General features: G+C 31.1%; 1 protein-coding gene across 1 annotated transcript in view; it reads right to left on the bottom strand.

The window, feature by feature from the left end:
- Positions 1-24865, bottom strand: part of kibra (WW and C2 domain containing protein kibra) — a 65123-nt gene that overhangs the window by 27763 nt on the left and 12495 nt on the right. The window contains exon 3 of the mRNA XM_085196870.1: positions 17262-17356. Coding sequence (XP_085052996.1) covers positions 17262-17356 — 95 coding nt within the window. The remainder of the gene's footprint in view (positions 1-17261; positions 17357-24865) is intronic.

Here is a 24865-nt window from a genome sequence, read left to right as displayed (position 1 = left end):
AGACAGTAGAAAAAATTAAAAACCGTTAAAGCTGACAAAACGAAAATAATTTTCTAAAATGATACTTAAATATAAAACGATTCAATTTCGAAATTAGCAAAGAACGGAGTGACGCATCACTTTGTTCTTTCTATCTATCCCTAATAGAGATGTATAAAGAAAAAAAAAATATCAAATTTGAATCCGAAACTGTCGAATCTAAAACACCAACCGCTATATTTAAATACATAAGAACAAAAAAAACGGAGAGTAATTACAATAAAATGGCCAAAGAGACGGAATGTTTATTATTGGGGATTCCACAGTTTACGATCGGTACCGTCAACAGCACCATCTGAAATTATAGCTCCCCACAAGATGGCTTCAGTTTTATGGTTCACAATTAATTATCTGTCTTCCCCGTCGTTGTAATTGAATACGAATCGCTTATTATATTTATTGTTCATTTATATGTATTTTTATTACGACTGTACCTCTACTTGTATGATTGTGTTAAGTTACATTTATTTATATTAACTTTATTGTAATAAAATGATCGATTCTAGTTTTGATAAGCTTGTTTGAATATCTTGCGTGGATTTAATATTTTTTACAGTTTTTTTGTCATATTCGGAAGCTCATTAAAATTACAAGGAAAATGTATTCGAATCGTCTATTCTGACGGTACGCGTCGACGTCAGGCAAAAAGCCGTAAAATCCATGTAATGCGGTGTGCACATGTTCTCAAAAAGCATCTGAGGCACGCAGGAAGCTGCGCCCGTTGATACGAGACGGTATTTGAATAAAACTTTAATTATACCACCAATCTAATTTCTCATAGGTATACCTATTTATGTATGTAGTTCTAAAACTTAAATGTTGAATTCAATTAAAATAGTATACAAGAGTCAATGAAGCATTACAGCGTTTTAAATGTGTTTCATTATTTTACGTTCTCCGCACTGGTAATACACGGTGTTCAGTTCCGTCACTGAGATGATTCATTATCTGCACATTGACATGAAAATGCAAGAATTTTCCAGCTTTCATATAGGTATGTCCTGTTCATGTTTAATATAAAAATTCCTCGAATAAATATCGAAGGGAAAACCATCGCGCCTATAATAATCAAATAGTTATATGCAGCAAATTCTTGAAGCATTGCGTGTTGAGTGGCTCAACTATTTAGCAGGGCGAGGAAATAAAAATACTTATTAAATATTTCATTCCACAGAATGAGAATCGACTCCATAGCTGACGTATTACAGTCACACCCTTGAACCCATGGGCCACGACGGCTTTAGTCATATAAATGAAATAAATTTATAATATATACATTTCTGGAACAATTCATTTCATTTCTCATTAAGAAACGGGCATATTTCAAAATTCAATTACAAGATAAAAATTGTAAATAATAATAGGCGGTCGTTGTTTCTCACGCGTCACAGTACAGACACAATTGCCTACCAATTTCGTCCACATCTCCACAATCAGTCATCCGCAGTATATAATTTATCAACAGTGCCACTGTCTGTCTGTACGTTGTAATTATTTAAATGCCTCCAACTCGTTCGAATACGAGAATAACAGAGATAAAATTGCTTGTAACGATTTATATTTGTATACTTGTAGTTTCCACCTGCCTGTTCTACTATTGAAATTTCATATAATGAAGTAGAATTTTTTTTAAGAAAATTACTTTTCATATAAGATTATTAAAAGCTTACAAAAAGCAGAAGGAACCTAGTGTTAAAATACTCTGGTCCTCTTTTTCACCCATTTTTTCAGATTTATGCGAGGTGAAACTTCATAATCGCATTATCACAAAAACATTGCATGTTATGCAATTTGTATGTTTAGCAATATCAAGCTAGTTGCTATAGTAACAACTTATCGATTTTAGTCGACCCCTGATGCAGTCATTAAAAAGTTATTACATCGCTATCTCTATGCAGTGAGGTAGAGTAAGCAATAATTTAAAATAAATAGTTAATACTTATAGGGTAAAAAATATTGGTATTACCCACCAAAGAATGCTATAAAAACACAAACCTTAAAAAAGTACAGTGATTGTCCACACCTAAAATTATCATTCCGATTCAAACCTCAGCCTAAAATTATCATTTCCCCTAAATTGCAAATAAATCAGTCAAGTATCGACTTGTAAATAACATATTTATATCAAAACTTGAAACTTAAATTTTATATCAACATCGCATACTAATGAACTTACTACACACATTTTGAATATTTCTATTTTAATATAAAAGCTATACTTTCACAATCAGAACTCATTGCAGAATAGTTGTTACCTTTTTTCAGCTTCACGCACTATCACGCAGCAGATTTGGGAGAAATAACCTACTGTAAGGACCACCTAACTAACACCTTTAAGATGAACAAAAAAGATATAACTTTTATTTATTTTCTAATAAAATAAACATACATATACAAATCGAAACCCTATAAAATTTAATGTGGACATGATTACTTAAATGTGTTTAAATATAAATTTAGTACAATCTGTTGAGTACATTCGTTGTAAGCACACATTAAGCAAGCAATATTTATATAGGAAATAAAATTTTATATACAAAAGTTATCTGAACGCCGTTAAGGCCACCAAACGGCACAGAGTAAGATAAGTCATGGGACGTGTTGTACTATCGATGGGAGATCACATATAGTGGACACTAGTATATGCTGAATATTAATTTAATTAATTCATACTTTTTTTAGAAAACATACAAAAATTGAAAGCGGGTTGAAATTCCGTTTTTCTAAAAAATATTCCACACTTAGGAAAAAGAAATGCTGTTTTAGATATTGTAACATAGCATCTGAACCAGCATCTATAGTTAAATCCTAAAATGAAATAACGCTTGTATTAACTTTCAAATGATTGTTTTACCCCAAGAAAATAATCCAATCTCCTACAAAACGTTACAAAGAACAAACTAATAACCTACTACAACCATATATTCTTAACATAATCAACCACTGCACCTAAGAAACCACTTAAGTTCTAAATAACAAAATAATCTAGACAAGTTCAATTTGTAACTCTATAATCCTTTTATAGAAGCCATTTAATACCTTCGGTAAACAACACGAAGTACACCTACCCGCTTATTAAAAACATAAACATGTCCGATAATGATTTCAATAGTTTAAAATATGCATTCTATATTATAAATTCAGTATTTTAAACCGCTACCGGGCAGTTCCGACACGGGATTGCCTGATATTAAAATTCCAATAAGTAAGATAACGAAGCCAGCGAGCGGGTAGTTCTCTATGGCTGGGGGCAATAAAGTTTATTTTGAACAAAAGATCTCGATTTGTTAACTGATATATTGTATTACAACGTTTCTATACAGCTTTGTTTTATTTTAAAAGTGTTATATGCTTTTGTTTTAATGGAATGTATAGGAAACGTTGTTAACATCTACATAAAAAGTAATTTAAAAATTTTCAAAAATAATAGATTGACAGTTTAAAAAAACCCAAAAGGGTTTCAACTAGTAACAAACGATTCAGATATTTCGATGAACCAACATCGTTATAGAGCATTTTAAGGCTAAAATTATACACAAACATTACTCTCATACCTTAGGCCTAACTGCATCATTACAAAATACCAAGAAAGTTCCCTAGATCGACGCTCTCGTATCAAACAAACAAAATAAAACAAGTATAATTTAAATTCTTTACGTATGAGTCACATTGCGTATTGAAATGTAGGAATTAAGAGTTCTTCAAAGTGCATCGAAAGACTTTTATTATGAATTCCAATGTATGAGCCATGCATGTCACACGTGGCCTAAATTTTAGGCTGATTGTACTCGAGCATTAACTTTAATTTAAGAAAACAGTTAAATTTTAACTGGTCGATCAATTTCAATTGGTATTTTGGTTTACTGTTTGTTTTATATGTTTTAAAAGTGGTTTTGTTTATTTTATTTAGTGGAATGCAGTAGTATACTATATTATAGTGACTAAAAATTATATATAAATAAAAGATTAGTAATTTTTTTAATTATAGACCGTTAAATGGTATGAATCTAAAACGTCTTCAAAATAAAAATTAAAAATACATTTGTGTTATTTTCTATCATTAAAAAAAAGTTCTGTAAAAAAGAGATTTTACTGTATTACTCTACCTTAAAGTAATACGTATACTCAAATATGAAGGGCAATGCATGCCGACGTGTTTATTATTATAAGCGCATTCAACCTGATAAATCTGTACTGAAACGGTCAAAGAACGTTTGTGCTTTGATTGCTTTGAAATCTAATGTAAGTTCATAATAGAATAGTGTAGGTATGCCGTGCGTTCCATAAATATTGTAATAAGGAATCTATTTTTTTTATTATAGATAAATTATTGTCGTAAAATCATCACTTTTACATGTTATTATGAACGAATGAACAAATTGAATTTGAAATAAAATTAATTATATTAATGTAAAATTGGGGCAGCGTCGTAAGCGTGGCGTAGAATTCTACTACAAAACAAGCAATATCGAAAATTGTACGGGAAAGAGAGAATGTAGTGTTTTAACTATCTCCAGAAAAAAGATGTATCTAATTTGTTATTTTTCTCTTTATACAGAATTATTTTTAATTTTAAAGTGTTCTATGTTGGATTTCAATAACACTTCCGAAAAATGCAAAAACTCTTAACGAAACAATATTTTACATGAAAAATAATTTATTAAAATTATAAACATAAAAATGTAAATGCTCATTAAAATGATGTAAAAATTATACAATATTTCCCATACTAAGCGATAATCAACATTTACAACATAAGATCATTAGGGGCCAACTTTAAATCAATTCTAAACGTCAAGAATATTATTAAAAAATGTGATCGTATATATCATAGAGATTATAATAATATATTTAAATTGGTCCGTTTGTATATAAATGCATACTATAATATATAAAGTCGATTTCGATGACAAATGTGCAAACGTTGATGATTTGTATCTATTATATTATGCTAATGGTATAACCAGCTTCTACGTATGATAATTTGTTGTTGTTGACAAGAATATAAGCTAATGATATCCATTTTTTAATGCTTTTTTCCCCGCACAAAGAAGGGGTAGACATAGGAATGTAGTGTTGAGACACCGCGTTCCTGCTACTCTTTTTTCCGTACGATGGATGAGATGGAACTCTAAAGTTGCAGTGCAGTCTAGTAGACAATTACCAGAGCGAAGACAATAATTCATAACAGAGGAATCAAACTCACAACCTCCAATTTAATAAATAATTATATTTTTTTATTTTTAATTAATTAATTATTTCATCACTCAATGCAATTATTACCTAAAATATTTTTATATAATGTAAATACTTGCATTAGAATAAACTCTATAGCAGTGTATTCACATTTTACAAAGTGACTCATCACTAGATATAAATTAAACAAAAAAAATAAAACAAAAATAAAACAAAAAAAAAACTTTTAATACCCCAATGTAAGTGACAAAACATACCATAAAAATAAACAACTCGTCTCTATTTAACGTAAAGTACCTACTTTCAAATAAGGCTTTCCAAAACGCCATAATAGATTTCATAAAGTTAAAAAGAACGATCGGAGGCAACCATCCCATGGTTTTACGATCTGAAACGTTTACTATAATTTATGATGGAATTAGATTATCCGGTAGAGAAATGCATTAAACTTGGAACGTATGTTTATCTTGTGTGTAATAACTATCATAGGGACACGTTGGCTTCATTTGAACGGCGTTAATGTGCGCGTAACATCACTCATGTGTTGATATGCATATTAGTTTCTGTTGCGACAACTGATGTAATATACCTCTTCTCTGTATAGGTATACTTAAAGCTTTTCAATGCATCATTTTAATTTTTGTAGAAAAGCGATCTCTTAGTAGTATAAGCGGAGATAGCTTAGCTGTTTCAATTCACAATGAAGAGATACATAGGGATAGGTAAGTACTGGCGAGGAAGTCACGGTGAGTAATAGATAAGAATTAGGAAGAACGTGCTCAGAAGGTTTGGCAACGGCAAGGAAAGCAATATGAAGTAAATGTGAGTGGTAAGAGAGGTAGGATACCTCGGCTTACGATGATATTAGAAAAGGGTCACGTAAAAAGCATGAGGATCCCCCGGTGGCCAGAAAGGGTTGATGATGAGGCGAAAGAACTAACTTTTACCTGCCGTTTCGTTCGTGTGCTCCAATGGACATAGCTTAGAGTTATTGTTTTATTAAACAAGACACAGTTCTAAATACCCGAGTTAACATCAAAACAATTAACTTTATTTATTTCATCTATAGTCTAATTTATTGTGAAATAGGTACCTACAGATAATCCTATAATTTCTTTCGCAATGCTAATCTAGAGATAAAGTATTACACACGTAAGACTGCAGCCCAACGCTACACGTTGTGTACCAAACAGGAAAACAATAGCATTCTAATTGTTTTCACCAAACGGGAATTGAACTTACTGCCTAAATAAGCAAATATTTTGCTACTATTTAAATAGATGCAAAATTCAAAATGTACGTAGGTAGCCATTATAAGCCATACAAAAATTCCAAAACGAGGATTTGCGAGTTAAAACCGTACGATACAAATTACACCGATAATGATTCAGACAAAACAATGCGAGTGATAAATGGACCGTTATTTATCGTATTGTAGATTCACAAGGAATGCGGCCGTTGGTAGGTACATCGCACTCAATGGGTGGATCAAATTTTACGTGTTTATTATTATTTTTTTATTAGTTTTGCATAGTTTTGTTATATTAAATTAAAATTAAATTAAATCAGCTCGCTTCCTGCTGTATCCCACAAGGTAGACAGAGGGAACCTAGTGTTAAGGTACTCCGTTCCTCACTTTGAGGGAAAAAATGAATTACCACAGGGAAAATATTAAGAAATAATTATTCATTCCCTCGAGTGGGGATCGAACCCGCAATCGTCGCGTTACAGTCACACCTAAGTGGTGCTTCGTATGTGACTGTTCGACTGTTCGTTCGGTTTAAATATTTCACATCAATTTTTAACTTTATAAGAATAATTTAGATATGATTCCACTGAGTCAAAACTAATGCATAATATAAAAAATATATAATACCAGTTTTTTCATTATTAACAATTAATAAAAGGTCAATTAGTTTTTTATTGTTATTAAATCAGCACAAATACTTAACATTATTACAAAATTAATGTGAATTAACCGAACGAGGCTGTAAATGTAAACTAAAAGTCAAACTATAATATATTCAAATAACTAAAATATAAGCATATAAACGTGTAAGCCGGTACATCTCCACCCGGAGCGTAAGACGGTGGTCAGATCATAACTAATATTTATAGCCAGTTGGTTTCATGTAATGCCGGGAACATAATTCGTAGCCTTCGTAAAACAAAGTCCGCCACAAAAAACGATAACTTCACGACAGGCGCTCTTAAAATATTGTGAAACATTAACATTCAAATTGTTTTAGCGTTTAAATCTTCATAAAAATTGTTTATTGAAATTAACTGAAATTGAATTGAATTAATAAACTTCAATTTTAATGTTACAAAGGCTCTGCATGAGCGGTAAATTGAACGACGATTGTGGATTCAAGATTAATTAGGGAGTATATTTCTAATATTTAACCGAAGTTTCTTAAGACTATTCCAAACACGGCATGATAAATCTTAAGCTCTCTTTGCCAAAGCTATGAAGCCTTCTTCACGTGTTGATATAGCGTCTGATTGTAAACGTGACAGATGTGGGTTAGATTCCCACTTGGAGATATATTTTCACATTCTCGTTCTTATAACAAAACGAACTACTGGGTTCTCTCTTCTATCCCTGCCATATGTGTTATACAATTTGAAGCTGGTAGCAATAGCAAAATCTGCATATAAATCGAACAAACAATACCAAAAACTAATGAGAATAAGAATAAACATTCCCCATATTCCTTATAACATTTTGACTGGCACGGTTAACAAAAAAAATGACCAACGCGAATGGAATGAAGACAGCAGAATGTGGCAGCCTTGACTCGCACCAGCATCTGGTGACATTTGTTCGTTTGTAACGAACGCAATCGGCTTCCGAGAAAGCCAAGGTGTGAGAGGAAAAAAAATGCCGAAGATTGAACGTTTTCCAGTAAGCGTAATTAAAAATTTCGTTTTAAGCCGAGAAAGTGTTTTTGTAACCTATATTGTGTAAATTATAGGCATCCAAGCTTTTTTTTATAAATTAATCATTTCTGTTATTTAGTTATCATTTGTTAGCTTAGCCTATTGGTTTAGTAGTTAATAAATCTGATGAACTTCTGATCTGATCCAGACAACATGGGTTCTGTAATTTTTTTTAAGTATTTCCTCCCAAGTACGGACTTGGGATTATAAGTATATTTTTTTGTATTCAATTGCGTAGTATACAGATACATTGTTATATGTAGAAAGATTATATTTATTCTGATCCTGCAGAAGTACTTTAATTACTTTTCTTTTCAAAAGATGATTGAAAGCCGTACAATTATATCGTATAACAAATAATACTAACAAATTGAAATAATTGCACTTCTGTTTGTGTTCTACCTTTCCTTGATATATTACTGAAGCTCAGCCCGTCAAGCAACTGGCCCCAAGGCAAGAACTCGATCCAAATCCCGACCCCAACAATTATATTTTAAATAATAAAAAGTCGAAAGATATAAATTGTAGCATTTAGGATGTCTAAAGAAATCTCATATTTTATATTTTTAAATATGAAAGAAAACTGTAATGCCTTTAAAAAATGTTATGTAAATATTCCCTAAAATTAAAAAGTTTTTAGGTTTTAAGACAAAACAAAGAGTGACGTAAATTCTCCCACTTATACGTTGCAGGATTGTTTTAAAAATTGAGCGGAAAATAAGGAAGGGAGTGTTTTAACACGAAAGTTCCTCTACCTACCCTGATCTGATAGCTCAAAACAATATCACATTCCATATTATAAGTTTACATTAAACTTAAAATTCTACGCAAAAAATAATTTACTTACTATAACTTCTTTGATTTAAAGACAAATCCTCCAAAAGTCCGATATTAGTATAAATATTCAGTAATTTTAGCTTCCGAGATTGAAAATATACGCCCTCAGCCCGAAGCGATCGAAGGCATCAAACACCCTATGTAGGTGTATAATTAGAGGCTGACCAATAAAAACCACCAAAACTTCAAATTGCTACCTCTTTGGTACTCCTGGATATTTTGGTTTTTTTGAACGGACAGGTTTTGAAACGATTTTGTGATTTGAATTTGTTTTTATGTTTCAGCTGTTATAGTATCCGGTTAAAGAAACGCGATGTATTTAGATTTTATCGAATTGTTTTGGAATTCTACGAAAATATAGTTATGATATCCAGTAGTAGTTACTGGATATCATAACTATATTTTCGTAGGATTCCAATAGAGTAAAATTAATTGTTCTGAACTAAATACAATTTGTTATATATAATCTTTATAATTTAAAAGGAACGTAATCTTTGGACTTTCATGGTTTGTAGCATATAAAGAAAGATATAGCTAACTTACTTTCTTCAATCAATAATCAATTTCTTTATTAATATAATAAATGTGATTGTGGTTGAGCAAGTACATTGAACTATACATAATAACCATTTTCTTATAATAAACACAAAGTGTGTACAAGTATAGTTAACCAGTTGTTACCCGTTCTAAGTATTCAGGGTGTGCGCAATCAAATATGTATTAGCATTTCTCGAGGCGGGCATTTGAATAATTGCATCTTTAAAGCAAGGACACAGGGAGTTTTCAACGCCTGTTCAAATGTTTACGTTACTAGCAATCTGTATAGTTCGGTATTCTATACAATATCTAGATTATTATATTTTATAAAATACCGAAATTAAACAGATTGCCGGTAACGCAATTAAGAAACTATATTATATTTATACTATATTATTTTTTATGTGAACCTAATTGTATATAATTCATATGGTTCTCTACCACATAAACTACCTACATACGAACTGCGCTATATTATGTATTTATTTAATAAAGTAAATTATTATTAGATATGTATATGTTTGCAGCACTTTTATAATGACTTCTAAACTGAATGTATTTTACAAAATCGCTTACTTTTCAAGTCAGGGAGTTGAGGTGTCCAACTCAACTGCGTGCTTTACCTTCTTAAATGAGCAAAATAATACGAATTAAAACTTTAATTAATTTATTTTTTTAATTTCTGGTCAAGTATCAAAATATTTTTAAAAGGCGTTGAGTAGATAAATAATGACTAACATGGAACACTAAACTCCTGCAGTAATACCAAGAATATAACGTAATAAATTACACTATCTCTATTATCAGTGTTAATACGACATTTCTTTAATCCAATTTCTAAATAGCGATGTTATATATATTGAAAATGAGCGATAAAAAAATTACTTTACAAAAGCAAAAAAACCTTATAGAAATATTCTAGCATTATCCTCATTGTTTTTAACTTCACGCTGGACAGGACAAAAGCAGGTAAGAAGAGGAAACCTTCATGTTGAGAACTCAACGTCGCGTTCGATCAACCAGAGCAGTGAAATTTAGTCCCCCGAATGAGGTTCGAACTCTAAACTCAAACGAAAATATTTTTTTAAATATTCTCTTCCATATTTTTACAGTGACAACCGATGATAATTATGAAGCATTGTGGTATATAAGCGTTTGAATATTCTAATGACATATCATCCGGCATGACGAGATAAAAAATAAACATAGGCTCGACTGTGTTGGTGGAGCACGGGTGACATCATTATATCAACATTAGCCCGAAACTGACTACGATCGAATTACTAAATGGAAGCGAAAAAATAAACCTTGCCTTGTTTAATTAGGAGCATGTGACGTACTCGTACCTACTCGGGTACGAGTAGTTGCTATGGAATATGAATAACATGTTAAAATAAAATATGTTGTTTTTTTTTAAATATATCTTTTTAGTTTCGCGTTGTATCCCGCATTTAGCAGGGTAGGCTGAAGAGATCTAGTGTTAAGACACTCCATTCCTGTCTTTCTTAAATAACATGTTAGGATACTATCTCTACCTTACATTATAGAGAAATATTCAAAGTATAACCAGTTGAATCGTTTAAAACGAAATGTATTCAGAATTAAGAACATAGTAGGTATGTACTCTTCCATGGCGTAACCAAGGGGAAAATATTATCTTCTATTACACATAGCTTTAAAATAACCATTAATAAAAAAGTAGCGCCTACGTTTTAGAAAAGCAAAGCGGCCTACTAGACAAAAGTGGGCCCAAAGATACAAAACACGTTAGGCGCACAAATGGGATATTGTGGTTACAAAAAAATTATATATATTAATTATTTTTAAAAAGGACATGTTTTTATGATTTTTTTGAGGACTCATAGGTGTCTCACAAAGTGATAGTGTAAGAACATTATTATTTAATGCAATTTTATTCCAGTTATTTATAACTTTATTTTTAACTCACACTCTTATATTACATTCTTAATATTTTAATGTGTTATTCCATACATAAGAACGAAGAAAATGCATAAAACTTAAAATACTTTTTTATACGTTTACGAAAAAAAAAAAGTACTCCATAAGATCTTTAGAAACGTGTGAATATAATCGTCAATCCTTAAAAAGTAACACTATCACAGTCGCAAGCCTTTCGTCCCCCGTAACCGGATAGCCGTCATACGATATCGGTGCGCACGCGCGCCCTTTCCTGGAAGCGAGATGAGGAGCCTTCCGCGAAATGTTTTGACCCTGGGTATGAAAAGGGTTAGATGGGTGTCATAAAATTGATGTTAGCTAGTACTAATTGTTGGCAAAGAATACTAAGCAAATAGACTTAAAGAATATTGTTTTTATTATTAGGATATTATGAAAAAGTTGGTTTTAGTCTGTGTTTTAATTTTGTGTGATATTATATAAGTAATGTGTGGGAACTTGAGCGGTATTTAGAACATTTTGAGTTTAAATTTTTTTTTAAATATTATACTATTTGTTTCTGTTGAAAACAAACAAATATCATTTAAGGCTCTTATATAATTAATTTCTATTTTCAATATAAGCAATTTCTTAACTAATTTTAAGCCCATAACCTGACTTTCAGTTGGGTACTTTCCATTTGAACCAGGACGCCGTATTTACATATCACTGATATTTCCTGCTCTCTTGTGAAATGAAATGTATGTCACATCGAGTTATAATTTCATATTCTAGGAACTATTTCACTCTAATGTAAGCATTGCCAAATCTAAAGGACCTCGTCACATCTTCCTTGCGCAACCGTCCACCTGGTGGTATTCAGAATGGACTATACTACTACAGAGATATAATAGTTAAGAACTAAGACATAAGGATGGATATCGGGTGACGTTAAATTGAATAGTGTTTGTTACAATGTTGCATGCACGCATGCCTCCACGTATCGGCCATGGTGTTACCGTGCAAGTATGTGGGGAGCGAGGACTGAGGTAAGAAGCTCGCTGAATTTTTATATCATCGTAATGAGAATTATATGTGTTTGTTTTTAAGATGTTATAATTAAGTAACAAAAAAAATGAATTCTTAGTAAAGGTGTTGGTTCAAAAAGTTGCAAAAATATTTCGCATCAATAAATACATTTAGAATTTTGTCTTATTTTACCTTTTAATAGCATAAAATAACTAGAAACTAACTTAAAAATAACTAGAAACTTAAAGTATAGATTTTTTTTAAACTTTAACTGACTTAATCAAATTTTACCTATTAAAGAAATTGCTTGTACAGAATAAAGAACCTCCCACTCAGCTAAGAACTTCGAAAGGCCTTTGCTCTTGCCAGTAATAGGCTATTACTTCAGTTTTATTGGCCAGGTCAGTACTCAGTGCAGTCGTGATTACATAACAATAAATAAACTAAATTATTCTATTTGCATTCATTAGATGATATCATGTTGGGTCGAGGTGGAGCTGATTATGTCAACCGGCTACCGAAAAGTAAGAATATAGTGAAAAGCTTCAATTTTACTAGTGTACCTAAACAAATATTTTTGTAAATATTTTAAAAGGTGACATAAAGGTACATGATAAACCATTTTTTAATTTATAAACTAAATAGATATTAATTTCTTCGCTTTGTATCCGGGTTAAAGCGCGACGTTGAGTTCCGCTACTCAACATGCAATACCTCCAGAATTCGGCGGAAAGTGGGGAATGGAGTATCTCAACATTAGGTTCCCTCTGCCTACCCTATGTAGTGCGGGATACAGATGATGTTGATAATAAACCAAACCCATACATAAATATCGATATTCCTGGGTTTTGACAAGAAAATTAAACAATAAAAGCCAATTTCAAAACAAATACAAATGAATTCATAAACTAATCCGTACAGACCACGACGTGTCTATTCAGGGAACCCGCACTACCGCGAACTGGACCAGCCCCACCACCCCAGCACAGCTATCGAATGATTGAATCATACAAAGGAACGCAACATCCGACCAGAAGCTTACAAACTAGTTGGTACGAACCAAGGAATTCAGTATGCCGCCATAACAGACAAGGAATGAACGTATAGCTAGCTATACTGAAAGAACTCTATTATGGCTGAGTGAAATTTTACAAGACTGGAATTTTATAATTACTTCTATATCTATCGTATGTAAGAACAAATAGTACTGTCATAGGCAAGATAATGTAATTGGAGTTATAATAAACGTTTTTATTTCATTAATAAATCTATTCAGGCCGCCATGAAACAGTGAGGATGTTTGATTGTAACTGCGATGGTTGTGGATTCAATTTCCCTGAAGGGGGTTTTTCAAGTCAATATTTAATACCTCGATTTTGGGCGGAAAACGGAAAAAAGTCTTGACACTATATACTCTCTGCCTACCATAAAATTTGCGAGATAAACCATGAAATTAAAAAAAAAACAAGGCTCGTTCAATAAAAAGTATGTGACGTTCTTATTTAATCTTTTCTTGTCAAACAAATCATCTATAAAATAAGTATTTCTATGAGAAATATCATTAACAGATTCAAAACACTAAATGAATTCACTAATTAAATAAACTAATTGACAGTGCAAATTGTCGTAACAATATTATTTGTAAACAGGTTACAGGTTGAGACAACTTTTAAGCCTACCGAAGGTCGACAGCAATGAAAGCAATGTTTATATTTTACAATATCCGTATATAATACGGCCATTGCATAAGAGATGTTCTTGTAAATTAAAAAGAAAAATAAATGTGACGCACGTAATACGGTCTTGTATTACTCGTGAGGTCATTTAAAAAAAATCCTATAGTTAAAAAAAAGTTTCATTGACAAATGTTTACTCGTTCGTACATCCGTTTCGTCGACGTATTGTTTGTTTATAAAAATTATAATACATCTATATTACGTCTTCTTAATCTAAATACTTCCTATATTTACGTAGTTCAAATGCAGATTTCAATGACAGAAAACAGAAATGAATTACGTACGATTTTCAGAACTTAAAAACTGCAAGTTATAACAATATAATAAATTACAATATTATTGTAATTTTTCTCTAAAATATTATTCATTTTGAAAATACACCACAATTACGAGAACAGCTGATGACATAGTCGTCCTCTTTAGAAAGGTAAAACTAGATCTCAATAATTCATATAGTTTTACACTTTACTAGCAAAATACTAGGACACTAACAAGACACTAAGAATAAATATTATATTAAAAGTTAATCTAAGCTAAAATCCTATATATTTCCCCATCTCACGTCATTCCTTCATTACAATACAAATATAAATTTTAAAAAAGTGTGTGAATACCACTGCACTGACTAACTGTAAACCGACAAAGCGGAATATAATAATGTTGGTATGCAAAGCTTTTCCGGTTGAAATCCAGCAAATTCCTATCATATCTAGAACGCGAAATTTGGGTAAAATTTTCCATTACAATACAAAGTAATACGGTCTTTAACTCTTTGGACAAAAGTGCCATATTTGTGTCACTGTCAAAACACTTTACAATAAGTCGTCGTAAATAAATATTAGCATATAACTTCAACTGTGTTAGATAGTGTATGTGTATAGCATTCAAATACTTTTGTATTGATTCACTATAGAATTCCGATTTAAGGAAGGTGTAGTGAAAATAAGGAAAAATAATTAGATAATGACGTTTTTTTTACTTTCTAATAAGTTTCTCTTTCATTCATTACTTACTCACTTTAAAAATATTGTAATGACCCTGTCATTATTATTAGTGAAATATTAAAAATGAACAACTATAATTTAAAAAATTATTAGTGAATGTCCAAAAAGGCCACAAGCGGAATGTTCCTCCTGTACCCTACGATTAATTTTAGAATATCAAAAAAACATAAAGACCTTTTATTCCCATTAATTTGTAAATCACCAAATTTTATTTAATACAATAAATTTCTATCAAATCTATCAGACTGAGGATCCCAGGGTCGAATATTTCACTTATCAACATCCACTGACTGCGGGTCAAGCACACATTGACTCTCATCTTTTTGTTTACTCGCATCAGTGTCGATCAATTGACGTCAGTTAAAGGTTATCACTAATCCAGATTAGGTTACGTCTAGATTTGACATGTGTCAAATTGATTTGTTATATTAAATTTTTATTAAAAAAAAATACTAACCAAACTGAGACCTTTGCTTCAGTCTAAACAAAGAATCTTTTAAATATTTCGAAAGATATAAAGATTTATTTATTAACTATAACTATTTTTAATATATTTTTAAACTGTTATTCTACTTTTAAAGAATTATAACTATTACTAATTATTACATTCGAATAGCATTTCGGGCAAATTTGTATTGAAATACTTAATGTATTTCAATACACGTAATGAAGAATGAAGTGACACAAGGTTTTCTCTACAGTGCAAAAAACTATGAAGACATAACTGTCCTCTACTATTCTCGATCAAAATACGAGAGACTGCCATTAAATTTCTCACGTATGTTACCAAACTAATGCAGATATGTTATTCGATAACGGGATTCTCGGAGCGAGCGTCGGACGTGATGTATTTAGCAAATCTCTTGAGCATTTCAATTCAACGAAAACGGGTAAATGATACAAAAATATCACGGGTCTATATAGTGGGGCAGATCTGCGTTTTAAAACGTCGTTATTATGAGGTTTCATTTAAATATTTCGTTAGATTTTTTGATAATACTCTAAGCTTAAAAAATTCTAGAGGCAAAAGAGACTAAGAGAATTTAATTATTAATTATTCCGTTTTTCTGTCTCAAACAACGGGCTGCAAACCTATAACCTCCGCGTATTGTAATACATAAATATTATAACCAAGGAGCCATAAGATGTCATCACTCTAAAGTCCAACAATTAAATATGCTTCTGTAGACAAAAAAATATCAGAATACCTGTATTTTAAGCGGTACTTGTATATGATTTTCCTATCTTGCGTGCTCAATAGAAAACAATATAAGCATTCGCTATCTTATCTGTAATCAGAGACATCGCATTCCTTTGTTATCTGCACAAGAGACTTAAGATCGCCTAATGTTCTTTTGAGTACGCATTAAAGATAACCCATTAAATTGATACAATCTATTTTTAATCATAAATGGTTTTTTTTACACTCTGAAACTTCAGGCTGACGGAACTTAACGCCACGATTTGACGGTCCCGAACAGGAAATCTACTTTATATGTCTAATTTAGATATTTCTTAGTGGATCCACAACCGTCCTCAAAAAATACACAGACTTTTTACCAACTACAAAATAGCTCTAACACAAGTATTGGTATTTAGAATATCCAAAATGATGTCAGCGTTGTTAAAAGTCAATTGCTTAAAAGATTCATTGAGCTACTAAATATAACAGGTTTTCACCTGTGATTTAGATTAGGATGAGATGAGTAGAAAAATGACTTGGACTCTTAATTGAATCTTGGTCGAGCACGCAAAAGCTATATATTTTGTTTATCATTAATGTATAACGGATGCCAGTATAATAAATTACGGATAGGTATGGGCGAATGGAGAACAATTAAAAAACCTGTTAATTTTTTTAAAGTGTTTTTTATCTTTGTTTATCTCGAGGTGACAAATTATAACGTACTCCATTTAGAAGCATCGTGACCAATCAGTCGTTCCCCAACTAAGGAAAAATGAGGATTACATGGATTTTTTTTATTTATAAAAAAAAAAATGTTATATAATTTGAACTGGAAGAAAAACGCATTTTGGCACTCACCTCCAGGGCCTCCTGGGCAGTGTGGAGGTAGTCCCGCAGCATAGCCTCCTGAATGCTCAGCCATTCTAGCCGCGGGTCTTCAAGCTGCGTCACCTCTGTAAGTCAAAAATGTTTTGCGTTAAATTAATAAGAATAAAATAGGAATAACTATATTAAAAACTAAAATAACCCGTAAAAAAGGAAAAAATTATATATCTAAGACTGGCTGAACTCTATGATCCTAGGTTCAAATTGCACTAGAAGGGGATGTTTATATTAATATAGGTACATTAATATCCTCGTAAGGTTTATTACGTCAAAATACTAAATAAAGTATTGCTTTCCGGTTTAATGCATCCTAAAACGGAAGGTCACCATACCCTCCCAAACCACAAAAGCTGAACTTAAAGAAAAAAGTAACCTAACTACTTGTACAAGTAAACAATCCAACAAACGCATTACGCATGGAATCACTCGATTTCTCATTTAAATGGAATTTCTGAAAGCCATACAACACCGATATCAATCATTAGGTGTTATAATCATCGCTGATATACGTCAAGGCGTACAGCGTACAGCGTACATACCGTCAGTTACGTAGAAAGAATTTCACTATCGCGGTCACATGATCGTCACGAATTACTGGTAGATTAGGTGACGCTTACGTATGCAATTAATATGTCAACGTATATATATATATATATATATATATTGGAATCGTATGTTTTATAGAGCCGGATTTGATGATACGGAGAGTTCAGGCAGAACAACATAAAACTTTTTATTTTTTTTAAAAGTTTAAGATAGAATTTTTTACACCATAAAACCTTTACAGTACTTAACTTAGTGAAAACTACCAATTTTCATGAATAAAAAAAACGAGAACAACTAATTATATTAATATTGAACCTTCACCTTTGGCACATATTTCACTTTCAGACTGATTGGCTACGTTACTCAAATAGCGAGTACAGCGAGACACTTCGGTTTGTTCCTGCCAAAGTATAAATTACATGCCAATAGTAATAAATTAAGCAATTTATCTTCACCCATTGTGCCTGTAACGCCGTGAAATAGATGTGGACTACAATGTAGAAATTAAAGTTAAAATTACTTTGAGGAACTATAACAAATGTTTCCAATAAATATTACAAGATACAAATTCTGCTGTGAAGATACTGAAGACAGTTTCCGATGGTTGTGACGGTGAGTTGAATGCGGCGTCGGGTTCTGTAACCCAATACCATACGTAACGATAACAGTTGATAGTAATCAGATGACGTGGGCAGAAAATTCTCTCCGCAAAATACCTTAGAAAAGTTGATTGATACAAGACTCCACTATGTATAAGAAAGATACCCACTTTCTTAATAAGTAGTAGTAATTATATATAAAAACATTATGAACAAAATTATATAGATATAGAAATGTTTATAAATCTACAATTAGGCTTAATTTTGATAACGAATTGAATTCCATTGATAATTCTATTGTTTTTGGTGCACTGCGTTAAAAAGTAACAAGAATCATTATCATTACTAATTATATTTAAATTATATCAATGTCCTAACTCCGGTAAGGAAAGCGCGGCGTTGAATTCCGCAACTCAACATACAATATAAGGGAAATTTGACGTGAAACTATTTTATTTATTCCAAAATTCGTATTTGCGAGACTGGCTAACCACATGTTTTCTTAATTAAAAAAGATTTTTATCATCAACAAGTTATTGTTACATTTTGTAAGAATTTTAAATTTTCGAAATATCGTTTCGATCATAAATTTAATTATTTTGATAAATATTTAGGCTGTAATTAAAAAGAATACAATTTTTTATTTCATTATATTAATTATTAATTTCATTATATTAAATACTTCAGACATAATTTAAAAAATAGGCTTCCTTATCATTAATTATAAAAGAATGTATAAAAGTATTCCATATCAATAATAAATAATCATTAACAGTTCTGTAAAATGATATATTCAATTAAAAAGAAATTCATACGAATCATACGATGAAAATAATTGATTTTATTATTGTTGTTATTTTTGTAGGTACTTATAATTATTTATGTTTAGAAATAGAAAGTAAGAACTTAATGCCTCTCAGTACTGGCCTATTATTTTCTAGTCTTTAAAAAAAATGGTTGTCCAAATCCAATTTTTAAATATACCCAAACATTCCTCAATAGGAATCGAACTCACAAACATCTCGATTGAAAGTGTTAAAATAAACGATAATATAGCAAACTACTACGATTAACACAAATTATTAGTAAGTCACTAGAATACTACAAGCAATTTTGTTCGAGCAATTGAAAATCTGATATAACCTGTTTACCTACATACCTCCGATACTATTTGCGTAGGTAAGCGAAACTGCACAATAATATGTTTTCGTTGAAATTGTTTGGAATTTTAACGTGTCGTTTGAAAGCAATAAATCAATGTTATCATTTTAGGAAATACCTTTTTAAATTAACAATTTAGTTAGTTATTTCCGCTTTTAACAGGCCTTATTAAAATTCGGTAGTTAAAGAATGTTTATATGAAATATCATCGAATTTTGTTCCCATTATCTCTCTAAAACGTTTACCACGTTTCTTGTTAATATAAGTTTCATTCTATAATATAAATATTACATCTTTACCTTATCGGACTGCTAGCGAATAAATTGCTTCTTAAGATTTTGTCCATTTTATATACAGAAAATATTCAATACTAACTATATATAAACTATCAGCAATAAATAAATTGACCCCTTGCACCAGCACAACGTCCGTAATAAATCTAGGTATTTCAGCAATAAAAAAGCTGTGACGGAGCATGCATTCCTCACCCATCCTCCCGCCGCGTGACATCCAAAGTGCGCCGATCTTTCAATTATTATGCTCAATACCGACAAGGCCGGGACTTGCTGATTCCACTCAAATCAGATTACGGACGGCAATTGCCTATTTAGACGTATTGACATGCAACGGTTATGTAATGTTTATATTTCTGAACGTATATTATATTACCTACCTAAGGTTATCTCTAACTGCCTGCCAGGGTAGATAGGGACCACCGAAGATTAAAAAACTCCTTTCTCAACTTTCCACCTGAATTCGAGATGTTGCGTATTGGGTGGAGAACCTCAAAGACGCAGATAAATAAAAATAAATTATTCCTGAGTTAAGATCAAATCCATCGTATTTACTGTCAAATGTTATCCCACTGGGCCTCACGTAATTCTTCGAATAACAAAATGTTATTTAAATTTAAAACGCAGTAGATTTCCAAACAAAACGCTCCAAATCGATATTAAGGCCATATTGATTTATATTTTGCAATACGAAATTGGAGATCTCGACGATGTTGTGTAAAAAAAATACATTAACATACCATTTACAGGGGAGAAAAATGTTAAACATTTAAATTAACATAAAACGCTACTATAGCAATAATAATTAGACAAAATGAATCACCTCATTTTAATAGCGAAGTCAAGAATTTAATTCGCTAAAGCTAACTTCCGTTACACGCTAATGGATGCAAGTTGACTCATCTTATAACGAGGATGCAAATTAATTATTTGTTGAAACAAAATGTCACAAGATGACATTACGTTTTTTTTTTAGATAATCATGTTATAGACAATGATTCTACAGTTAATAGTTATTTAAAGATGTAGAGGACGTAAATATAGAAACTGTATATCTCAATAAAGTAATACAAAAAAGAAACATAAAAATTACACGTTTTCTCCTAAATCTATATTTAGAATACATATTTGGAATCCCGACGTTTCGAACACTTTACAATACTCCGTCTATATGTGACCATGGATGGATTATACTAAACTATTATTAGCTTAATGAATCCTGGGTCTATTACTAGTAAATTGGTATAAACAATGAAACTAAATCTTCGGCATCGTATTATAACAAAACCACATGTTAATATCTACAATTCATTTTAAGTACAATAAAGTAAAAATCTATACGTATACACTTGTTGGAATTGAAGATTTTAGATCCCATTAAGAAAAAACTATGAAACGATTTATAAATGATTAATTCGATTAACTCTACCTAGCTTCACGTTTTTTAACCCGCATAGTAGGGTAGAGAGAGGGTACCCAGTGTTAATATATTCCGTTACCCACTCTCCACCTAATTTTCGAGACATTTTGTATTGACAGGCATAACTCAACGCCGCGCTTCGTTTACTAAAGCAACTCCAACTAAATAAAAAAAATATATAGCGACGTTTGAAGTTATCTATTTTTTAACAACAAAACACAATTAATATTTAGGTGCACACACTATTATTGTGACATTACAATTCATATTGTCAAAGGAATGCGAAGGAAAGCACGAACTGATTAGGTATTCTAAAAGAATAGAACTTACCATAAAACTGATAATAAATACTGCCGATATCAAAGTTAAGCTGAACGTGAGAAGCATTTTATTTTCAATGTACACGGACGAGCTCTGTATTTGGAAAAACTATTAAACGACCACACAGACAGAATTAAGTTTTAATATATCTAAAACCATAGTGTAAGTAAATATATAATTATATTTAAAAAAAGTTTATTTTGGAAATGACATTTGTTTGATTCCTTTTTTTGGTCATTGATTCAAAATACTTACTCGTATTTTATTTAAAACTATTTATATAACCTCATATGTGAGAATTTTAAATCTTTAGACACTTATTAGTTAACTTAAATAACAGAAAACGCCAGATTACTGTTAGCATATACAAATATTTGTATATAAAATGTAGTACAACATAATATGTTACTTATTAAATATATGAAGTAGATATATGCAGGAAATACTTGTGCAGGTGATCGCATAGTTAGATAACAGACCTGGAGGCTTTAAACTGAGTATGCAAAGTGGATGACTGTAATATACATTAGTAGACAACTGAGCTCATACATTATTTTTTATCTTAATACATCTAACACGCATTTAGCGGGAAAGGCAGACTTTCACGCTAAATGCGTGTTGAAACAATCCATTCTCTACTTTTCAGCCATTTTAGAATGTTACGTGTTGAATAGCAGAGCACAACGCCGTGTTTGATAAACAACAATATTTCGGTCAGAACAGTTCACTTCATACTCGTGCCATCATCGGTTTATTTTTTCTTAGGCTATTGAGCCACGTAAAAGACATATTTTAGCTTTATTCAAATTAAAATTTAGAATCGTTTTGTCAATATAACATGTCATCATTTCAATGAACAAAAATACAATTTTTTTGCACTAAACAAAATCAATGGAAATTCAGAAATGATATTTCATTAAAGAATCGCAAAAGAAAGAAGTCAACAAGTCAGACAGTTTCTTATCTCATTTAATTGTACCTACACCACCGTATCAGTTTCCTACACTGGTAAATTACTATTTATACTGAAATATTTTATATTTTAATATTTAACTTTAAAACTTCAAGCCTTATCGTCATATCTAAGAAACTTCTACAGCTTATTACAAGAGAATATTTATGCAAAAAAATGCGCCCCAGGCAACATAGCTTAACCAAGATAGAACCTCGTAATTATACTAACGAGAGATCCCATTAACTACAAGAAATGAGCTATCAGAATTTAAAATTGCGAACGCGATTATACTGTAGTGTTTACAGATTCCAATCCCTTGTGAGGCAAATATTTTTGTGACAGTGTCTGTCTGGTTTTATTATATTTTAAATTATTTTCATATCCTCGCTATCCTCGGAAAGTGAGGAACTGAATATCTTCTGTCTAACTCGCTACGCGGGAAAAAACACTAAAGTTTAAAAAGAAATAATTATAAATTAAAAATTCGCGTTAACCTCGATATAAATACCTATAAAATAAGAAGAATGTAATAAAAAACGAAACGATAATGATTATAATGATTTAAATAAAAACACCTATATCTTTACCCAATGCTAGATGTCGGAATTTGCATATAAATCGTTGATATATCTGTGCTAATACATTCCATGCAAACATTTTTATATGAAATTTATACAAAATAAAGCAATGTAATATCATTAAAATAACTTTATGCTAAATATAATTTATTGATTTCTAATAGCAAAACAGGCAGCTATGTTTTTTTTTTTAGTTTCACGTTTTTTAACACCATCTGGGTTTAGCCAGAGAAAATAGGGCGCCTAATGCTACACAGTCTCTGCATGCCTCTTTCGCCTCTTCTAGTTTCATCTAACTCTTCGTGCATGTCGGGGTGCCCTCATGCTTTTACAATTTTTTTAAAGTCAACGGACAATCCTTTTGTAATTTTATGAAAAAAGAGATGTTTATTACTACTTTTCTCATTTAAAAAGTGTAATAAAAAACAAAATATGAAAATTACAGATAATAAAGTAATGTATACTGCAATTATTTGCAGGGAACGATTAAAAAAAGAAATTGGGCAAAAGTTAATATAATTTTTTTAATTATGAAAAAACCGTTGCGTTTTTGTAATACAAAACCACAAAGATCAGTTTCCAAAAAACGAATATCATTAAAAAAGCAATATTTACGGCTTAAGCTCTAATTAAACGAGGCGATTGTTTAAGAATTAAAAAAAATATAAAAAATACTTAGTATAAGTAACTAAGCCTTCAGCCTTTTGATTATTCACTTCATTAAGTTAAAAATATTCTTCTGATATAATAATATTATCGGATTTAAAAATAACGCGTTCAAAAATGACATTTAAAATTTGCCATTAAATATAAATACTGCAATTTCAATTGACGTCAATATATAATAATTGGGGCTGACTCAAAATTGAAATATTTTCGAAAGTCGAAAACAGAAAGATTATGAAGGTGAAAATAATTAGGCCATATAACACACATCTTCATGTAACATGACAAAAAAACAGTGTTATATAAATGGAAATTTAAATTAAATTTAATGTTTATGTACTTAGGTAATAAAATGATAAAAAAATTACAAAGAACGAACTTTTTTCTATCTTCCCATTTCATTCCACGAATATAGTGTTCCGACATTATGTATTAAACGAAAAAAGTAGAAACATTTAAGATATTTCAACATGCAATGCCTCCAGAATTCGGCAGAAAGTGGAGAACGGAGTGTCTTAACACTAGATATTCTCTGCTTACCCTGCTGTGTGCGGGATACAGCGTGAAGTTGTACTGTTTTATTTAAGATATTTACTGTGAAAATACGTAAACTTTACATATATACATAAGCACCTATAATTTACTATAGTAATATTGTCAACGACGTGATACGACGTTTCGCGTAGTAGTTTTAAAGTACTGTAAGAATAGTACAACAGTACTGACCCGGACCTCTTCAAGGCAGGCGGCAGGCGGCAGGCGGGTCCCGTTACTCAATTGGTATTTTTGCTACAATCGTAAATCTTAAATAAAAGTAACGTTTAACTACGTGTTCCCAGAGTGGACGTTTTTTCTACAAATGGTCATTGAAAACGGAAATAAATTTAATTATTGCAATGTAAATTGTAAAATATTTGAGAATTATTCGACTGAGACTGCTTTGTGGGAGATTTGATTAATTTTATTATTTAAAAGTAATTGAAATTTTTTTTTAGTTCCGTATGGCAGTAAATTTTAAAAAGACGAAAAATTGTGTCT

This window comes from Heliconius melpomene, chromosome 13 (genome assembly GCF_056956725.1).
Source record: "Heliconius melpomene rosina isolate 202511_hmr_F chromosome 13, ASM5695672v1, whole genome shotgun sequence".
Lineage (NCBI taxonomy): Eukaryota > Metazoa > Arthropoda > Insecta > Lepidoptera > Nymphalidae > Heliconius > Heliconius melpomene.
The sequence above is the reverse complement of the archived record's forward strand: the minus strand, read 5'-3'. Positions and strand labels throughout refer to the sequence as shown.